The 19,777-nt window shown below is 38.7% G+C and overlaps 1 protein-coding gene across 1 annotated transcript in view; it reads left to right on the forward strand.

Annotated features, from left to right (window-relative positions):
* The window catches only part of LOC103378210 (protocadherin-16-like), an 83,487-nt gene that overhangs the window by 43,466 nt on the left and 20,244 nt on the right, over positions 1-19,777 (forward strand). The window contains 3 exon segments of the mRNA XM_008309328.3: positions 17,906-18,094; positions 18,794-19,025; positions 19,121-19,357. Coding sequence (XP_008307550.1) covers positions 17,906-18,094; positions 18,794-19,025; positions 19,121-19,357 — 658 coding nt within the window.

A 19,777-nucleotide genomic window follows, 5' to 3' on the forward strand; every position in this document is an offset into this window, starting at 1 on the left:
AGAGGATTAGAGCAAATGTTGTCTTTTGGCTCAACTTTCGTGTTTAATAAGTGGGTCTGTGCTTGTGGCTTATTTGAAGATTCTGTGTTGGTCTGAGATGCCCTGTAATATCATACCCCAGATCATCAGGGTAGTCTTTAATTACAAAGTTGGAACAAGAGTTCTTCGGCTCATGGAAAAACGCAAAAGTCTCCAGGGGGAGGTTAGGTGCCAATTTATTGTGATTTATTTTCCTCTTTCCTTGCTCGTGTGCCATAACTCACTTGTTTCCCCGATGAAAGCACAATAACCTCATATGCCTCCCTGACACACAAGTTGTGCGTATCTGGCTACCAGATGAAAGTAGGAATAGATGGTCAGTAGGTCAAAGGTCAGACAGGGCAGCTGAACATTTGACTGACCTGTGACCTGTGAACTCACCGGTTTGTCAGATGTTTTTGTTTGATTGGATTAGATTAGTTACGCTCCGAAACCCCTTCATTATTGCAGTTAAAAAAATACTACACAAACTTGTAGTCGCACAAACATTCGGTGACTACGTCTGTATATTTAAAGTAAATGACACTTGAAAAATCATAAACATCAGTTCTCTGTCTAACCTCAAAAAGTGGAAAAAAAACCTTGCATTAGTTTGGCTCCACCCACTCCTGAAACACTAGAAATAAATAGGATCATTTGAAGGTGTGTTTTTTCTTTATGTAATACCAATATTTGCAACATAGAGCAAGTTTAATTTGAATATACAATCAAGATAGTCACTGTAATCCCAGCGTGGATGATAGTGAATAGGAAAAAAAAAAAGACATAATAAGTAACACTCAGCTGTTACTGTACTTGCCTTGGCTTTTTTTAAACACTTGATTCATTTTAATGTTTTTAAAATTTGCATAAAAAGAAATGTTCTTACTATAGCAGTATTTTAGTCTTTAATTGCCTGGTCCTAGGTGCATTTCTAATTTTGGAAAGAAAACCCTTCCCTGACTCTTTAGTGAAAACCAGATATCAGAGTATATGCTGGCAGAATCAGTTAGGCGTAGCCTGAGCCTGGCTTCATATGCACAGTCTGCAGTTCTCATCAGTTTCCCTCTCGGCAGCTGCGTTAAAAGTATCTGCATTCATTTGGTAAAAACATCACTGGAGCAGTTTGTTGCCAGACATTAGTCTACTAACCCTTGGCTGCTACATTTTGTGGTCATTGATGTTTCGCATCCACAGACCTCATTACTATGATGCTGCTAAGCTCCGCTACAGGAATAAACTCCACTTTCTTTAGTTTTACTGGAGTAAATTCCCACAGTCAAACTTCTTCCACCAAACATTCTTTGAGTTATTTTCAACCAAGTTTCCCACAGATTTACTGTGGAAGATCACAGAAGCAACTGTTGCCCTAATTTGATATACAGAGATCTAGTCAGAGAACAGTATAATGAAAAGGGTTGTATTTTAATAGAATAGAACATAATATAGAGCTTTTATTGCTTTAATATTCTGTTGGCACATCAAATTTAAAAATATTTTGATACGGTCTGGGTGTCAAATAAAATTCATGAATTTCAATTTTTTTAAATTGTATTCATTATTGTACTTTCAAGACTAAGAGTTTGCTAAATCCAAAGTCTTCACTGCAATTTTCAACATAAAGCAACAAACCATAGTCTTCAGAAACATCAACTTCCTCTAGTGTTTCCAGCTCATGGGTTGGATGTGTTCAGTGTATTATGTACTGCAGAAGACATATTTCTCACATTTGTTGCCACAGGACCCCAGGCTGACTTCAACATGCTCTTCATCCACATCCACATACCGTTCACACTCCTCACTCAGTCGTACAGTTTTTTCATATTTCCTCTTTTGGCATCCTCTCATATGATTTGTCTAAATCCACAAAAACACAGTGCAGCTTTTTTGGACCTTCTCTGTCAGAACCCTCAAAACAACAGTTGCATCTGTTGTTGCATTTTTTGGTCGTTAAACACAACAGCTGCCCATCGACTCCATGATTTGGCCTGATTTTGGTAATTGTTTTAATTTTCCAGCACTGATGCAACTCCTTTTTTTTAGTTCCGTGTCACTCAGAGGACAAAGTAATAAATGGAAATTATTGATTCCACCTGTAGTATAGTAAAATACTGGGTTTCTTTGATTTAAGGGAATTGGCAAATTTGTCTAGTCCTTGAAAAATAAAGACTTAAAAACAGTAAAATGAATGTAGAGTCCTGTAGTGTGGAGTGTAATCACTTCAACAAATGCACAGAGAAAAGACGTTCTCCTGCACAGCTGCACAAGTAATTAACACTACAGCATATGTCCAAACACTTGATGATAACAACCCTATGCAAGGCTGTCTTCTCAGCCAAAGACTGGAACATTAATCATTGTACAGATTCAGGTTTGAGGGTAAGTGCTCTTGAGCATGTGAGGAGAATTTCTCTGTGTGTATTAGGGAGAAGGGATTGTCACGGCTAAGTCTCGGTTTTCTGTAAACCAAATAGTTTATGAAATACGAATGAATGTAATATGGCGACTGCAAATCCATGTGTGTTCCCTGTAATAGGTCGCGTGAGTGTAATCTCCACGAAGGCTTGTTTACCGTGGAATTCCCTTCTGCTGAGCGAGACAACCAACGTGCTCATTGACTACCTTATGTGTACTTAGAAAGGTTTGTTTGAAATGAATCACAAGAAGTAAGGGACTAGACGTGTAAACAAGATAAAATATAATTACCCTATCACCTAAATATTTTGCCCAGAACTAAATAAATACACCGGCAAGGAAATGAAACCCGTCTACGGGTTGTGGAGGCTCAAAAGACTTCTTGTGAAACCACGAAGAGCTGCTCATTAGTCATAGTGCACATCTCAGATGGTGAACATCAAATACTTCATAGTTGCCATGTTGAAGGAGTCAAACAGGAAACTGCCTGGAAAAGTCCAGAAACATGCGTGTCTAAATATGGAAAATCTCATTCTCACATTTTTGGTAGGTCTGAAGAGATATCAAGATAAAAACTGTGATGCAGAGTATCCATGTTTACCTCAAAGATGATGGCGCTGCAGTTCTTATGTGTAGAGCAGCTGTTGCTCCTTGTTGTTGGCGTGGCACCACTGGCATCACTGTCTGTGAAAACTCATTTGTCCTAAAGAGTATTTTCACGATTCTTTACTTTTCCGGTGACACCTCACCGCAAATTATGTGAATAGGATATAATAGAAAGCTACTGCAAATTATGTGAATAGGATATAATAGAACAGACAGAGTCGCAGCGTGTTGTCAAGAGAGGAGGCGTCTTCCCTCAGGACTCATTTTACAGTGAAAACAGCCTTTGCTAGAGAAACCACATGCACACCAGCGCCGGACCCTCATCTGTTGTGCAGTGTTTATCGGTCAGTGACAGTGTGTGTTTATGTATATGTTCCAGTAGGATTTAGTGACCCTAAAGCCTTGACAACACGGCACCATCCTTTCCACTCACGCAACCCTCAGTCGCCTCAGATATGAAGGGATTTTCTGTTCGGTTTGCTTCAGGGATGGAAATAATGCAATGTTTTGTGTCTCTAACTGCAGGTGGGCTAAACCCTTGACTTACAGTGTGCTCGTATGCTAACAGGGATAATGACATTCTGATCCTGACATTCAATCATTATGAAGTCAACCTAAGGAGTTCAGGAGTGAATTTCGGGCATAATTACTGTATGAATGCATTTATCAGTTGACACTGACTTGTTATTTCAAAACCCACTCCCAGATACCATCTCAATGCCCTGCATACATTTGTGGAGGCTTTCAGGTCAGATTTGCGGCTTGCGTCAGACCAGCCTCTCCGAGCGCGGGGCAGTAAGTCAGGCCATGGACAACGAGTCGAGTGTCTGTCAAGTGGATTGAGTGGGGCTGTAGAAGGAAAGATATTTTTTGAACGGTTTCACCAAAGTTTTGAAATAACCTTTGACATGTTTTACAAGCCCTCATCAAGATGCGCTGTAAAGACTAAATTCCACCAACTCTATGAAGCTGAATGTTGAGTTTCATTTTTGAAAATATTCTATGACATTTTTCTTTATTATTAATGACTAATCATTTGGATTAGTTCCAAGGAGATGTATGAAAAACATACCTCTTTCTGCTCAGGCTGTGTACAGATTTGTTTTTGCGGTATCTCAATTAATCGTGATTAACCATGATAAATTACAATGACCATTAATGATGGTTAATCATGATTTATTTTGGTTACTGGTTATAGCTGCCCTTTTGATTAATCTCATAAAGATTTTTAACCGTTTCAATTTTTTTTGTTTTGTTTTTTTAGATTAAAGTTTTTATCTGCCAATTTTTAAAGATGTGGCGCTTTGGCCCAGAGGCAAGAAATTTACGAGAACTATTTTATCTGCCAATTTTTAAAGATTTCCTTTAAAAATTGGCAGATAAAACAGTGAATAACTGCTGTTAGAAAACACTTTGTGTGGTTGAAGTAATCTTCATTTTCCAGCTCATATGTTTTTAAGTGTATTGCAGGCATCAACTTAAAAAAATATATATATATATGACAAGTGTAATTAAATAGATATTTTCATCCATGTCATAAAATACAACTCCTGTAGTTTTTATTGCAGTTTTAGAAAATGTACCAACTTTTCTGTATATTGGATCATTTAAACATTTGTACCCCAGAAAAATGATGACATTTTTGGCTAGTACCACATCTTTGTTTGCTTGTGCTGGCAGCGCGATGTCTAACAGACATAAAGTGCCCAGGGAAGTAGTTTTTGGAAGTTGGAAAACCTGATTTTATAGTTTATATTCTGTTGCGGCTTAAAAGTTGTATTTCGAACATAAATTGAATGGGTTTTAAGCTGTGGCTTGTACACGGTGCAGTTTTATTTCCTGGAAATACGATGCAATGAGAGTGAAGTGAAGTGTCGGTGCCACGCAAGGCCCCAAATTGCAGTTGAATTAAACTGTCTGAGCCACATCACAGCATTAGCAGAAACTTTGTCATCTAATGTAGCGCTTAGTGCCTGGAGTGAGAAAGCTGAGTGGAGACATAAGCGGTCATAGACTGGAGCCGGCGTGGAGCGCTCGTACCAGGCTGGTGATCAGTTGATGAAATAATGTGTCATGTAACAACAGTAAAATAACTGTTTGAAGTAGCAACTTTGTTAAATGATGCATATTGAATCTTAAATATGTTTAAAAACAGCAAACAATCTTTAAAAAAAAATCCTCACTGTATATTTACTGCAAAAACAGAACCTCTTACTGTCACTCCTTTTTTGCATCATCCTCCTGTGAGCCTGGGCAGGTCTAGACATCCAACCTAAGCATATGCCTACAGTGGCACTGTACTGCATCTGCTTCCAAAAGTGTCCATTATAATTACTGTTTTCAAGCAGGCTGAGGTGAAATTATAGTGGCTTGTCAATAAACAAGTCCTTTACACCAGGTAACTTTCAAATTTCTACTCAGACCAGACGCCTAAAATATAACGTGTTTTCTGGAAGTTAACTCTTATGCAACACTTTCCAAAAGTTGGGAGAGAATTCTACGGGTGGAAGACTGAACTGTCCTTGACTGGACAGATCTGTCTCCTCAGCACAGTGAGACGAGCCAGTTCTGTTTTACTGTAGTTTTACTGGAGCTGCTGACATCAGCGTATTCTCAGGAACACCCCCGTGACAGCAGACAGAGTGAAAACTGCTTGTTAACGTCCGTATCAGTGTCCATGTTTGTCCCAAACAGCCGGCATCTGTATATGATCCCACGTGGAGGGGATTTCTTAGGCACACATTATGGTTGAACGGTTCCTGTTCTGTCCCCGTTGGGGAAAAAGAAACATTTTTACGATTGAATAGTGCACACCGTCAACAACACTCTTCATTCACATTGGTCTCAATGAAGCGGCTGGTAATGAGCAGCTGCCTGACAAGGAGAGAGGGCAGGGAATCAAACAGTATGTCAAACACCCCAATTTTAACATATCTACATGCACAAAAACACATTTCCTTTTTTTTTTTATAAACTACAGTAATTTCGCCAATAGTAAAGGTGTGGCTTATTTAGGATTTTGCCAACCCTGAGTGTGTGCAAAAATTACCACGTGTGGCTTATACCGAGTCGTTGTTGCAGAATCATAGCATATGATTAAGAGAAAGTCAAGTCCTATAGTTCTTAATAAAGGTGAACTTGCTTTTTGAAGGTGGGTAAAAACAGAACCATATCTGTAGTCTAATTGTAGTCTATCTTAGATAAAATTCAACTTTCAGCCACTTAGTGTCAGTAATGTCTCAGTCACATGTGTAACTAGCTCCAATTATGCAGAAGTAGACACTTAGCCTACTAGTAGCCTGCTGTAGTCTACTGTCATAATGCGTCTTTCAATACAGTCAATATACACCAAAACAACTGAACTACAGTAAGAAACTTCCAGTACTTCATACCACCATTACACTCTCTCTAATATTTTCTTACTTGCAGTTTCTCGTTGTAGTTTATTTAAATTTTGTGCAGCTGTAGCCAGGACTCCCTGCTCTCTGTGCTGCCCATGGTGCATCTTTAATTTTAAATCTGTTTGGTTTCTATCTTTTCTATCTGAGACCATTTGAATCTGATGACCTGTTGAAATGAGAACTCACAGCAGACACTGGCTGAGCTGGAACATACCAGAGGCCTCAAGTTGTTTTCAATGTGTTGGAGAAAAGGAAAACGCTATTTTATGTTTTCTTCTTAATGCGTCTTCCACTTTAAACAGTTCTGTCGACATTTTTTAGCTACTCCATATCTCTGCTCTCTGCTCATTTATTGGTTTCTGGAACCCTTTTCTTCTTAAACAGTTTGATGCCTAATCACTTCCAGATGTGAGTACCAGATGAAAGCCAGACGCTTGGGTTTCTAGAGGAAAGTCTAATGAAAGTCACCTACCTAACTTCACGACTTTTTAACTGCGAACTACAAAGAAAAGATTCATCTAAATGGAGGGAACGTTGTGAAACCTTAAAGCGAACCTTCTGTAGCGTTGGGAGCTCTGATAGACTCGGTGGCACCTTTAAAAAAAAGTCAAATACATGTTCCAATCATTCATCTTGAGGGACTCCTTTGCTCCTTTTTTTTTACCAGTCTAGTTAAGAGTGTGGTGACTTGGTATTTATTTAACTATTAAAACAACTACCTGTCAGTTACAAGGAACTAAAGATGTAATCCTTGACATTACAAAGTAACACAGGTATTTTTTAAAAGCTGCAACTTTTGGTGTTTATTACAGCCAGAGGGAGGGAAAACCCAGATAGGAACAGCAGACTCTTTGCTTTTTCAAAACAATTCCTTTATGGGAGACATAAAACCTGGGGACACGTTGCCCAAATCTCTGAAAAGATACATTTGGGAGATTCTGGGTTAGTTAGCTGGGTGAGTGGAAAGATGGCTCTGCAATGGACTGAAGCTTCAAGTCTCCCCCCCAGGTACTAGGCTTGAGTTACATTAAAATATGAGCTAAATAAGACTCAGACTGTTTGGATATGTTCATGTTTATACAATTGTTTCCTTCCCATACTTTTGAAAAAGACAATTTATTACATCAACCTCATTTTGAGTCTGTGTTTTCTAAGTGAAACTCCTGCTGTTCTCAACAGTTCAAACCTGCAGCACTGTTGTTTCAGGACTGTAAATATCATCTGGCATTAGCACGACGTATTTACCTGCCATCTCTGGCAGGTGCCCATGATGTGCCCAAAAGCACTAAATAACAAGAAAATAATGGACGCAGTGGAGATTCAACCCTATGGACAGATCACCAATTAAGATGTCATCAATATATTTCTTTAAGAGTTTTCATAGGGTAGCTGTTCCCGCATCAGCCTTACAGGCAAAAGGTCTTGGGTTCAAGCCCCAGAGGATCCACATACTTAATAGCGCCTCCTTTGGCAGCCTTTGTGGGTTGCAAAAAGATTCAAACTGTGAATCTCCCAATGTAGAACGAATAAGAAACTTCAACAAAAGAAATATGTGTGTGTGTACATATATATTTACTTATTTATATATTATTTTGGTAAACAAGTTTGGTTTTCTGAACGTGGATATATTTAGATTTTCCGTCATAGAGATAAACCACAGTGGTGCTGTTTTGACGGCTCTTTTTTTGACCCAACCTTGTAGTTGTAGTTATGATGAGTGATAGATGAGACACTGAGAATCCTGGAACCCTATCCTGTCCCATGTCTGCACTCTGAGAACACTCAGCATCGTTATAGCCATGCCTGCGGTATTTCCTACCCTCTGTTCCTCTGCCAGCTATTTGGACCTTACATTTATGTCTGTGTCATTCATGACAAGTGGAGGGTGGTGAGAGGCTTTTGTTTTTTCGGAGCAATTGTTGTTCTTGACAATCGGTTCCATCATTTTCATTCTGCTTTATACCAAGTTTATACTTTCAGTACGTGATGGTCATGTACAGTACCCAGGATTTAGAGCAGGCTGAGTCTACTGGGGTCATAAACTTGTCAAAATGTCAGCGCTATGTCAAATGTCAACAAAGGTTTCTAGGCTTTTTTTTGCAAAGACAGTCAAATTCTACAGCAGAACATCTGATTTATATCCAGAGGGTATAGTACCAGAAAATACCAAGAGTAAAATACTATCTGTTGTCATGTTTATTATTCAGCACACATGTCATGGGTTTTAGAAGTAGTTCTAGTCTGGTCGAACCACGAGCTCTGTTTGGGCAGTTGGAAGTGATTTCCACTGTGGAAAGCATCGTGCAAATTGACAAGTGGCAAATAGCAGCTTGTTTAGTTAAAATAAACCTCTGAGTGAGACAGTGACTGATCTTGACATTTATTTGGTGTTCGACAGCCATTGCCTGTCACTGAAGATGCATTGTAATTCACATTTTGATAGAAATTGCTTGACAAGTCTGGAACAGATTGTCTCTATGAATTCTTCAGGGAAAGTGATGTGAAGTTTCTGTGAATCTGATTTGCTATTTAAAAACACGGCCTGTTTGCATTGGCCCAGAAAGAATAAATGCCCACGTTGGTGCCACTATGGGGCAATATTTAACCTGCAGAGATAATGCAAAGAACAATAGAGACCTTGCTAGGATTTCATTTAAAGATATACTGTTGTATTTCCAGTACTTCCTGTTAAAAAAAAACATACATAGTTTTGTTTTTTTTTTCCATTATTTTTAATGAGGGGCATTTTGATTTTCTTTAATAATGTCCTAAAAGATCATTTGAACTTAGGGATGTCCAATACATCAGACACCCGGCTTGCGTCAGACCCGCCTCACTGAGCGCAGGACAGTGAGTCCAGTCTGTGACTGGAGGCTGACTGACACAATTACCAACAGATTCTTGATGCCATTGTCAAGAGTCACATTAATGACTGAAATACAGATACGGTATAAATGCATGTTGTTGCTTTTGTCACGAATGAAAACATCCGCCTGCTGTTATTCATCTTTCTGTTCTAATCATGTAAAGATAAAAAAGTTCTTCATCACATTTCAGAATGATGATTTCTCCTGATTAATTATGCTAAATTAATTAATTTGTGATTAATCCAAAGGCCCCCTGGCTAATCAGATAAAAAGGTTGTAATTATTTGACAGCCTAAATATATATATATATTATCCTGAAGACAGGCTCTTGTTGGTTGCCCGTCTTGTGTTTCGTGACCAGTGTTTCATCCACAGCCCTTCAAGGACTTTTATCTTAGCCTTTTTGTTTACTTCTTTTTGTATCTGCTGACACTGAAAGCGTCTGTGGAATTTTGGCTGAATCATTTTCCTTTTCAAATAGTTTTGTTCTGCTGGGTTTTTGGACTCTCTGTGGGTTTTGGTATGAAAATACATCTGTTCCAGTGGCATAACTTCATAAAGAAAATTAAAGGTTGAATGTGGACTTTTGTTTTGCTTGTTAGTTCTACCGTACACCTTGAGCAAAAAGCCTGTTCCATGACCTGGGTTTATTTCAAGCACCAGATGGTTTTCTAATGCACTTTCTCATCACTCTTTTTGATCCGGTGCTTGTGTCCATAGGTGATTGAGAAGGTAGGAGTAGCACGAACACCTTCAGTGTTTTATGAAGCTTTAAGGTTTCTCTCTCCTAGGGCTGCTAGAAAAAAAAAAAAAATCACCTGGTGGTGGAGTTCTCGAACTTCATTTACAAAAAAATACTTCTTCAAAGAAATTCTGCTTGATCCGAACAAGATGAATCAGACTCTTTCACAACAGATCCAGACCAGGGCTGTTGAACAGGGCGTCTCCAGTTCTGACGCATTCAAATTTGACAGACTTTAAAAATTAAAATCTTCGTAAGAAAGGATGTCTTCTAGACTCTTAGACCTTTCTTTTTCTAACTGAACTGGTCTTTTTAGAATATTATGTGACCCTATAGACACCATTGCAACGCTACCAGATGAAATTGCAATATTTTATTTCACTGGTCAAGGACTGCAATGTCCTTTTTCAACAACGTCATGTTAAAAAGTCATTTAAATTATCTTTGTCATTCAATTTACATTGTACTTGCTCTTATCTACAATCATATAGCATTGAGTTGCTGAAAAATAATTTCCATTTGAGTAGTTTTAGAAGATGTCTTAAAGATTCTCATCTTGTCTCTCCAACCTTCGGTAGCCACATTTACAGGCCAGAGGTTTTTAGTGTTTATCACACAGATCTTAGTTAGATAGTAGGTCTTCATGTACATATGGAATAATATCCACCTTTTTCGTTTTTTTTTTTTGTGTGTTTCATCACTGAAAACATATCTCCTAAGGGTGCACATAATGTTTGGAGTTCTGAATGTAGCTGTCTAAACTACATGGACTCCTTACGAGGAGGGCAATAGAACAGAGTTTGTCACTGACCTCCACCTTCTGCTACTAAAGCGAGCGTTTGAGAAAAGACCTCAAAGAGTCTCTACCTCATCATGTTCTTCAGAAGTGATGCCAGGACAAAAGGGCAGGGGAGTGCGTATTGCTTCAAAACAGCTGTGAAAGCTCAAAGCAGTTTTAGGTCCAGGTTTCCTGCAACTCGCCAACTCATTTTCCTTATGAGCCAACGCTTTAGCCTTCGCCTTTACTGTCGTTTAATGATCTTTAGTCACCCAAACAATAGATCACATGCTGACACTAATGACTTGTATGCAGTTAGTGCAAACTTTTTAAAGGTGGGCTGGATTCCACCACCCCAAATCTGCTGGGGGCAAATGACTCCCCCAGTGTTATTAAAGTCAATAAATATAATGATACAAATGTGGTAAACTGGCAAATAAGCCACCCTGACTGTAAATACTGTTTGGTGTATCTTAAATTAGATTATATACAGACAGTTGAACCACTAAAGGAAAAAAAAAAACGTGGTTAAAACCAGCTAGAAATTCTGTATCTTTTTAAATTGGCAAAAACGTATCATAAATATTCAGTTTTTTGTGAAAGTGTGAACAATGAAGCTAAACAAATTGCAGAACAAATTGAACTCTATCACTTAAACACTCTGTTCCTAAAGGTATCAAGAAATAACTAGAGAGTAAATCGATTCCCAAAAATCAAAGGAAAAAAGCCAGGAATACAAAAAAGGAATTAAAAAAATAAACCATACAAAAATAATTACAAAATCCTGAAGATGTACCTAAAATTGTAAGAGCATAGAGACAAATTACCTGAGCAAAATACAATTACTATGTTCAATAATACAACTTTGGTAAAAACTGATTACAAAACAAATGGCCAGAATACTGAAAGCTAGCAACAAAAAAATAAGCTTTTGAGCCTGAAAATACAGGCCAAGAAGATTGCGTGGCGTAGCATCAAGTTAGCTGAAAGCCTCACTATTACTAACATCCTTGTTACAGGTTTGATTGCTCCATGTCTGTGATCTGTTCAAAAGTAGATATTTGATTTTTTTTCCCACCACATCATGTCTGAAAAGTGACTGACAGCTATAGGAGTAAATGTAGTAAATCCAGCCTTCATAAATATGGCAGCTGGTATTTAGCCTTCTCACCTATTTAATGAGTTTTCTTCATTCCAAACACCAGGTTTCTATTTCACTAGATCCCAAAGGGATGGAAACTCACTCACTGTTCTGAATCCGCATTGATCTCACAGTAGTTCCTTAAACCCACTTTAGCTGTCGCACTAAGTAGCCAATATGTTACATATGGTGCATTAGTGCAGTAGTGCTGTCCAAATAAGACAGACACCAACTGGGCCATAATTTTGTTCTGAAGAGATTCAGAAATGAAATACAGCATTTTCTGAAGGATTCATTATGTAGTGGAGCTGAAGAATTTAATTTGTGCCAGAGTCACAGCAGCTACTGCTTCAGTGTTGTTTGCTCGGAGCTACTGTCGAATACAAAGAAGGATTTTATTGTAATTAAGGCGAGGTGACATAAAAGAAAGAAAAAAACATTTCACTTTGTTTTACACATAATTACAGAGATTCTGTGATGATTTTGTATCAACCGTTTTAAACATTTAATGCTTATTCACTCAAAATACGGTGATTGACGAGCGAGAGGATTCTACAGGTGGCAAACATTTGTATATGCACTCTGTCATTTCAGGGCTGTTTAGATTGGCAGAGGTGCTGTTCCAGTTGGCCGGACTCACTGAGACTTGTCAGTGTGTGAGACAGATTCCTCTGACTGTGCAGTCAGAGTCAAAGTATACAGGGTGTGATTAGAAAGCCTTGTTGTTGTCATTTCTCCTCCTGTTTGCCTCATTGACTTTGGCTTCTTTTCATTTGTTTGCTTTTGTGACGGATATTATTGGCAACTATTTTTTAATGGTTTAAAATTAGTGTCGGGTCACTTTGCTTTATGGAATATTTCCAGGAGAATGTTATGCTTTAACTGTCTTTTGGCTTCCTTATGAATCAGGTTACATGTTGGCCTAGTTTTAGTTTTTATGCGATTGCTGTAACCTCCCTGGTGATAATGATAGTAGAAATATTAATATGTAAGAACAGAAAACCATTTCTAGCTGATTAGAATAATAATAAGCATGAAGCTAGTTAGGATTTTGAATACAGACATGAGGAGTCGGGATGTAATCCTATGCAGTACAGAAAATAGTGCGTAGGATTTTATGACAGTATTTAGGAGATGAAAGTGTGCACTGTATGAGGGTTTCAGTAAAAGGACAATAAGTGGATGGGAGAAGTGGACAACAATTTTGATGTAATTCAGTTGGACTGCTATGATATTGAAATATGAGACTTTCTTTCTAAAAGATAATAAACCAGAGCTGGGGGGAACTTCCTGGTGGAGTTTTTAACATAAGTAGAAGGATACAGTTATATATCATATTATTACAATGTGTTGCAGTGCAATTGCAATTGCATTGCTTTTTGCATATATCATATTGAGTGCAATTGCAATTGCATTGCTTTTTGGACTGATAGTTTAGGTTTATGTATACAGTTATATAAAGTTGGATGTCTTCATATCGGTGAACGTTGTGACCAGGATTACAGAAAAAGATACAGAGAAGAAGATCAAGTAAAGTGTCTGTCCAGAAAGGATCCAGCCCAGTGACAAATATAGTTGTAGAGAGTAGTTCTAGGAAACACTCTTTGTTTTTTATGTTTTTTACTTGTGCTTCATAAATGAATTTTATGAGCAATGTTGTCCACACTTTTTTGGCTTGGAAGCTAAAGGGATCTACCAACAATGAAAACATTAAATATATATTTCCTCATATAAACTGAATATACTTCATATATATAATATATTTTGAGGTACTGATTGTAGATGCATAGCTGTATAGCACAAGATGATTCAATTCCTACAGTATATGGTCACCACCTCACACTAAGGAAATATAATTATATTTTAATGTTTTTATTTAAATTGCTATAATTCTACCCACACTCCCTTTGTGCTCTACTGGTAGACCGCGAAATGACGTTTTCACCCAGTAAAAAATGTTCATTTTAAAATGACATTAATGCAGATAAACAGGGATGTAGGAGGAGGCAGGAGAATGAAAAAGCAGCAGCCGTTGAATTAGTTTAGGCAAAGAGTGTACAATAAAAAAAAAAATATATAAGATATATTCCTTCCCAAGCGCCCAGGGCTTTTCCCAAAATTGAATTTGAATGTAGTTAAAGTCCTTGCAATATTTCAATATTTCGTTTCACACAAAAAAACAAGAACGGGTGAAAACAAAGTCTAACGAGGGATAAAAGAAAAACATGGAAAAGGATATTGTTTTCCGATGGTGCGAACAACACAATCATTGTTGAATATTTCATAGTTAGTGTAGAACTCTGAACAGTTGCACTGCCAAGTGGTATGTAAAATATTCAGTGTAGGAAAAACCCACAGCTTTTTCTATTGTTGAACTGGCTCTGTCTTACGCCACAGAGACAGGAAGTTACAGTGATACATCCTTAAAGTACACAAACACCTTTTCTGTTATATTACACTGAACATGAGTGTACTCTCCAGGGGATTTGGAATCTGATTAATGAACTATAAAGTGCCCGAGTTGTAGTTTCTGCTGGATAAACATCGACGTTCCGCTGCTGATAAAGCAGTCATGCCACACTCAGAACATGGAGTGTAGGAAGAATACTGGTGGCTGCTGCTGCTGCTGCTGATGATCCACAAATACAACTACTCTTGAATTTCAATCAGATACAAATACAGTCTAGTTACTTAGAGAGAGCCCCCTCCCCCTCTTTTCTCCATATCAAAATGTCAGCAGCGAGTGTTAAATGATTCTTTTCCTCCCAGATTGCAGGGAGTCCTTATAAAAACAGTCAGCAGATAGAAAAGAATGTGAGTTCAATCACCAGAATTTAGCACAGTGAATTTTAATTAAAGAAATAGTATAAGTGTTGTGAACCACAAGTTCCAATCATTAACTGTTGTTTTTCCCACTGTATAATTATTCACTTGAATCTTCTTTTTATTTCTTAATAAGAAATGAATGCCTGAGACTTTTATGTCAAGTTAGCATCATTTAGCGTGGCCATGGTCTATGCTTTGGCTGATTGTCCTGCTTGGTTTTTAACTGCACACCGGGGGGCTGTCAAATGAGGAACCCTCGGACAGATGAGCCAGTACGATGACACTGATATGCTGGGATTAACCCATGAGTGAGGGTGGAAGTGAAATTGCAGTTCCTGCAGATTCCAAAATAGCCCATTTGCTGTAGGCACTGTTCTAATGCTGGTTGGAAACCATGGAAATCTCATTTTGTGGTTTAACTCGCAGTACACTCCCCTTAAAAGTTGCACATGGAATACAATATAAAAGTTTTTTTAAACCACATTTTAATGTCTTTACTCTGAGGATAAGGAGAATTATAAAAGCATATTTTCCTCCTCATGCACCTTGATTGAATTTGTACAAACCCTCTGTGCGGCATGTTTAGTGTTTCCAAAGAGAATTAAGAGTTCCCTTTTATTTCCTTTCTCGTCTTTCTTCTGTGGTTGATATATTGCTGGAGGAGTACTTTAAAAACAACTAACTGACTCAACTTACCTAGCTGCAACCTATGACCACTCTATCCACTCACATACAGGGGGTCCTCGACTTACGTTGGAATTCAGTCCCTACAGAATGATGTAACTCGATTTTCACCAGAAGTCAGAACTCACATACTCTACCAAAGTACCTTTGTCACAAAGCTACGTTAGCACAGTAACAACAGCATGATCTATAACAGGGGTGTCAAACTGATTTTGGTTCAAACAACCTTATTAGATGTCAGGTGAGCTGTACCAGTACAATCATAACAGCATTACCTATAAATAACAGTAACAATCTCTTGCGACCCAGTCTTTGGGAAACAATGGTCTAGAACATAAAAACATCAGAGGAGTCTGACTTATGTTTGAGGGCCATAATGAACGGCAAAAAGTTCCCAAAATAACAACACAAACAAAAGAAAGCGAATGTAGCGCGATCCAATGTATGACGCACAAACGTCGAAGGTAAACAAAGACGTCTTCCCTGTATGGCACCATGAGGTGTATTCATCCTCTCCTCAGGCCAACTAGCTCCTGTGCAAAATTGGTTTTAACTCCTACGTCGTTGGTTTTAACCCTACCTGCCTAAGTACCTACTAAACCCCCAACCAACTTACCACTACTTAACACGTCAGAAATATCGACATATTTTTACATTTGCAGCACGTCTGCTGTGTTTTTCCAATTATTCAAACTGAGAGGTTCATGGGAACTGCTCAGTTAACTTTACCTCCAGCTGACATTTGTCAAAAGAATGTGAGAAAAACAACTCTGCAGCGAAGTTGTTATAAATAACTTGTCCTCCCTTGTAAAAAAAAGATAAAATATTAAACTGCAGCCTCTGCACATTAAAGATGGAACAGCTTTCTTGTATTGCTCTTGGTTTCCCCTTTTCCTCATGCGGTTTATTATTCTTTTCTCTGGCTTTGCAACTCTGCCAGCTTTACAACTCCCTCACTTCCACACACTGCCCACCCTCTGTACGGAGTAACAGTCGAGAGTTTGTGGCATGCTCTCTGCTCATTCCCCCTTGTGCCATCTGCTCAGGAAAAGAGTCGGAGCCTGAGTTACCGCAGCCTAGAGCTTCATCATGTCGAATGAATGATTTTCATCTTCCTACACTTGTACCAAAGCCATCAGCTTTTGATGATAAGCCCGGCTTGTTGTATTTATCTTGACAATGTTCCTGATGACTACTTGGCCTTACGCGTATAACGCTCCCTGCTGCTGAGTGCTGGAACATGAAAGCGTGATTTAAGGTTGTATTTTTTCTCTTGTAGCCATTTTTTAAAGGTAAGAGTAAAATACAAACCTATAAATCTGTGTTATCGATTCTTTTTGCAAACAACAATGCAGATGTAACACTTGCAAACAATTAAGCTCGTGGCATCAATGGTCTGTTTGCCCCGTGCTGTCTTGGATGATCCTGGGGTAATTAGGTCGCCAACCTGGCCCATGGCTGATGAGCTGCTTTTAGAGCTCCAGTAGTTTCAACCCTCTCTCATTGTGTGGTTTTATTGAAACCAAACCACAACTTGAAGGGTAGAACGTATTGCACTGAAGCATATGGTGGCATTCCACTGTTCCCCAGCCATCCATGTCACTGTCCTTTGCATTCAGACGCCACTACCGCAGTTTTCCCTGCTGGCGGCTCTCCCAGAGCCTGTGGAAGTCATCTTGCTTCTCGTCAAACTCTTTTATTCCCTAAAACTTCACTGCCAAAGGGACTGTTTGGCTCATGCTCTGGCTATAATAAACAACACTGAATAAGAGTCCAAGAATGCTTTCACAAAGCACCTGGTATGGAGCGCCTTTTAAGTTTGCAGCTTGCCGAAGTATCTCTTTTAGCTAGCACAGTCCGTCCGAACCTCAGCATTCATTGTCAAGCAGAGATGAGAATATTTCTCAGGTTACACTTCCTTCTTCTTGTGTTAGAATTAAGACTTCATTTTGTGCATTTATTTACTGTATTTTGTAGTAGGACTGCAGTAGAGTTTAAACTGGGTTTAAAACCACCAACTGCCCCAACTCTTAAACCCTGCCAAAGATTTTAAAGAAATTCCCATTAAACATTTTAGCTTTTCATTTGTATTATACCAAACAAACCACAAACACAGAATGTTATGCAATAATTACAAAATAGTTAAAGGTTAGACAAACTGTAGGAAAATCCATTAAAATGGGCAATTCACTATAAAAAAAACAAAACAAAACTGACTGAAGGTTTGCAGTAAACAAAGTTTAAGAATAAAGTTCTACTGATATTGCCCTGACAATTATCAAAGGTGACACTAAAACAAATTTTAGCAGTGGAAAATTCGAAACAAAATAATTTCCTTCAGGCTTCTGGAGCTTTAGAGTAATTTTAAAAAGATTTAATCCTTTTTCACGTTGATAACTTTTATGCACCAATTTGTCTTCTCTCCAGGTGACTGCGACAGATGCAGATGGAGGTTCCTTTGGCTCCATCACCTACTCCCTCGGCTCTGGTATTAACAGCGCCGTTCCCTCCCAGTTCACCATTGGCAAAGAGACAGGCCAGATCTGCATCAGCGCTTCACTGGACAGAGATCAAGGGCCGACCAGCTTCGACTTCACTGTAACTGCAGTGGATGGAGTAAGCAGCCGCATTTTGGAATCCTGCATATGCATATTATGATCAGTATTTCTATAAAAAATAGTGAAGTAAAAGACTACTGACAAGAGAGCAAAGATGTGATGATTTGTGCAGAAAGGATAAATCAATTCTGGCATAAGCAGCCAAGTGGAAAAAAAATGTTTGAATGCCCGTGGCTTGCAATCAAAACTTTGTATTGCACCCTGATTACAATATTCTGCCTAATTTATATAAAATAAAATGTTGAAATTGAAAAAAAAAGAACCTATTGCGGTTCTGTTAAAGCAGTCAGAGGGAAAATACCTCAAGTGTCAGGCTGTAATATTTTAACAAGTCAGAGAACTGCCTTCTTCATTTTTGCCACCTGGTCCAAATGAAAAGCCTGCACTGTAGTTTTTGCAAATAAAAAGCTGCCTATAAAGCAGATTGTTTGGTTGGGGAGGGGGGGCTCTCTTGTCCTCCAGGGGTCTTGACATATTGCTACATCTCAAGGGAAACTATCAATCCCTATGCCTTCACAGGAACCTGCTGGGACTATATTTTAGAGGGTACGCTGTACATGAAAACTTTACTGCTGCTTTTTACTAGCTGCGTTAATGTGGCCTAAATCCTGCGTCTCGTGCGTGTGTGTGTGTGTGTTTTTCCTCCTTATGATTTAGTGGCAAGGGTCAACAAAAGAGCTTTTTGTTTCCTTTTCAGGGTGGACTGAGCTCAGTAGCCTACGTGAAGGTTGATCTGGTTGACATTAATGACAACAGACCCACATTCTACCCAGTCAGCTATGCTGTTAGCTTGAGCACGCAGAGCGCTCCTGGGACATCTGTTGTCAGAGTCATGGCCTACGACCCAGACTCGGGCGAGAATGGCAAAATAACCTACAAGACAGCACCAGGTGGCGCCTCCCCGTACTTTACACTGAACAAAGACACAGGTTAGTCTAAGTTTGAACCAAGTCTTTGATTTTTGATGATTTTTTTAAAATTTAAGATTTTCAAATCTACCATTAATAACTGCATCCTGTTGTAGGGGTGATCTCTTTGTCTCGGTCCGTCTACGGGAAAGCCAACTCTATCATCCCCATGGTCATCTCAGCTCAGGACGGTGGGGGTCTGGTGTCCCTTGTCAATGCCCGAGTCAATATTAGTGTGGTGGCCGGGTTAGTAGCGCCACCTGTGTTTGAACAGATGCAGTACTACTTTACTGTATCGGAGGAGGTCTTGCGAGGAACAGTAGTGGGCGTCGTCCAGGCCAGCACCAAAACAGGTAACCTTCACTAACTCACTTATTTGAATCCTTGTTCGTAAAAGTCAAGGGTTAAATCTGCTGATAAAAACCAGCATGAGATTGCTGAGTCATTGATTTATGGGTTAATATCAGGATTTAATAGCGACACACTTTCATATCAAAATTGGATCTTTTACCAAAAACTCAATTTACTCTTGATGTCGTAATACCAGCCCTAATTCTGCACAAATTACTAAAGCAAGGCGATAGAACTGGTGAACTCTACACCAGTTCTACCTCCTTTCTTTAGTAATTGGGCTGCGTATGTTTCTGTCATATCAGGGTCCTGAAAATCAACATACTGTATCTGTGGAATCAATAAAAGGTGAATAACAAAAAAGATTGGATAAAACATTAAGAACATACACAAAAGTGAAACAATTTACAGACGATTAAAAT

Source organism: Cynoglossus semilaevis, chromosome 4, assembly GCF_000523025.1.
Source record: "Cynoglossus semilaevis isolate Cse_v1.0 chromosome 4, Cse_v1.0, whole genome shotgun sequence".
NCBI classification, from domain to species: domain Eukaryota; kingdom Metazoa; phylum Chordata; class Actinopteri; order Pleuronectiformes; family Cynoglossidae; genus Cynoglossus; species Cynoglossus semilaevis.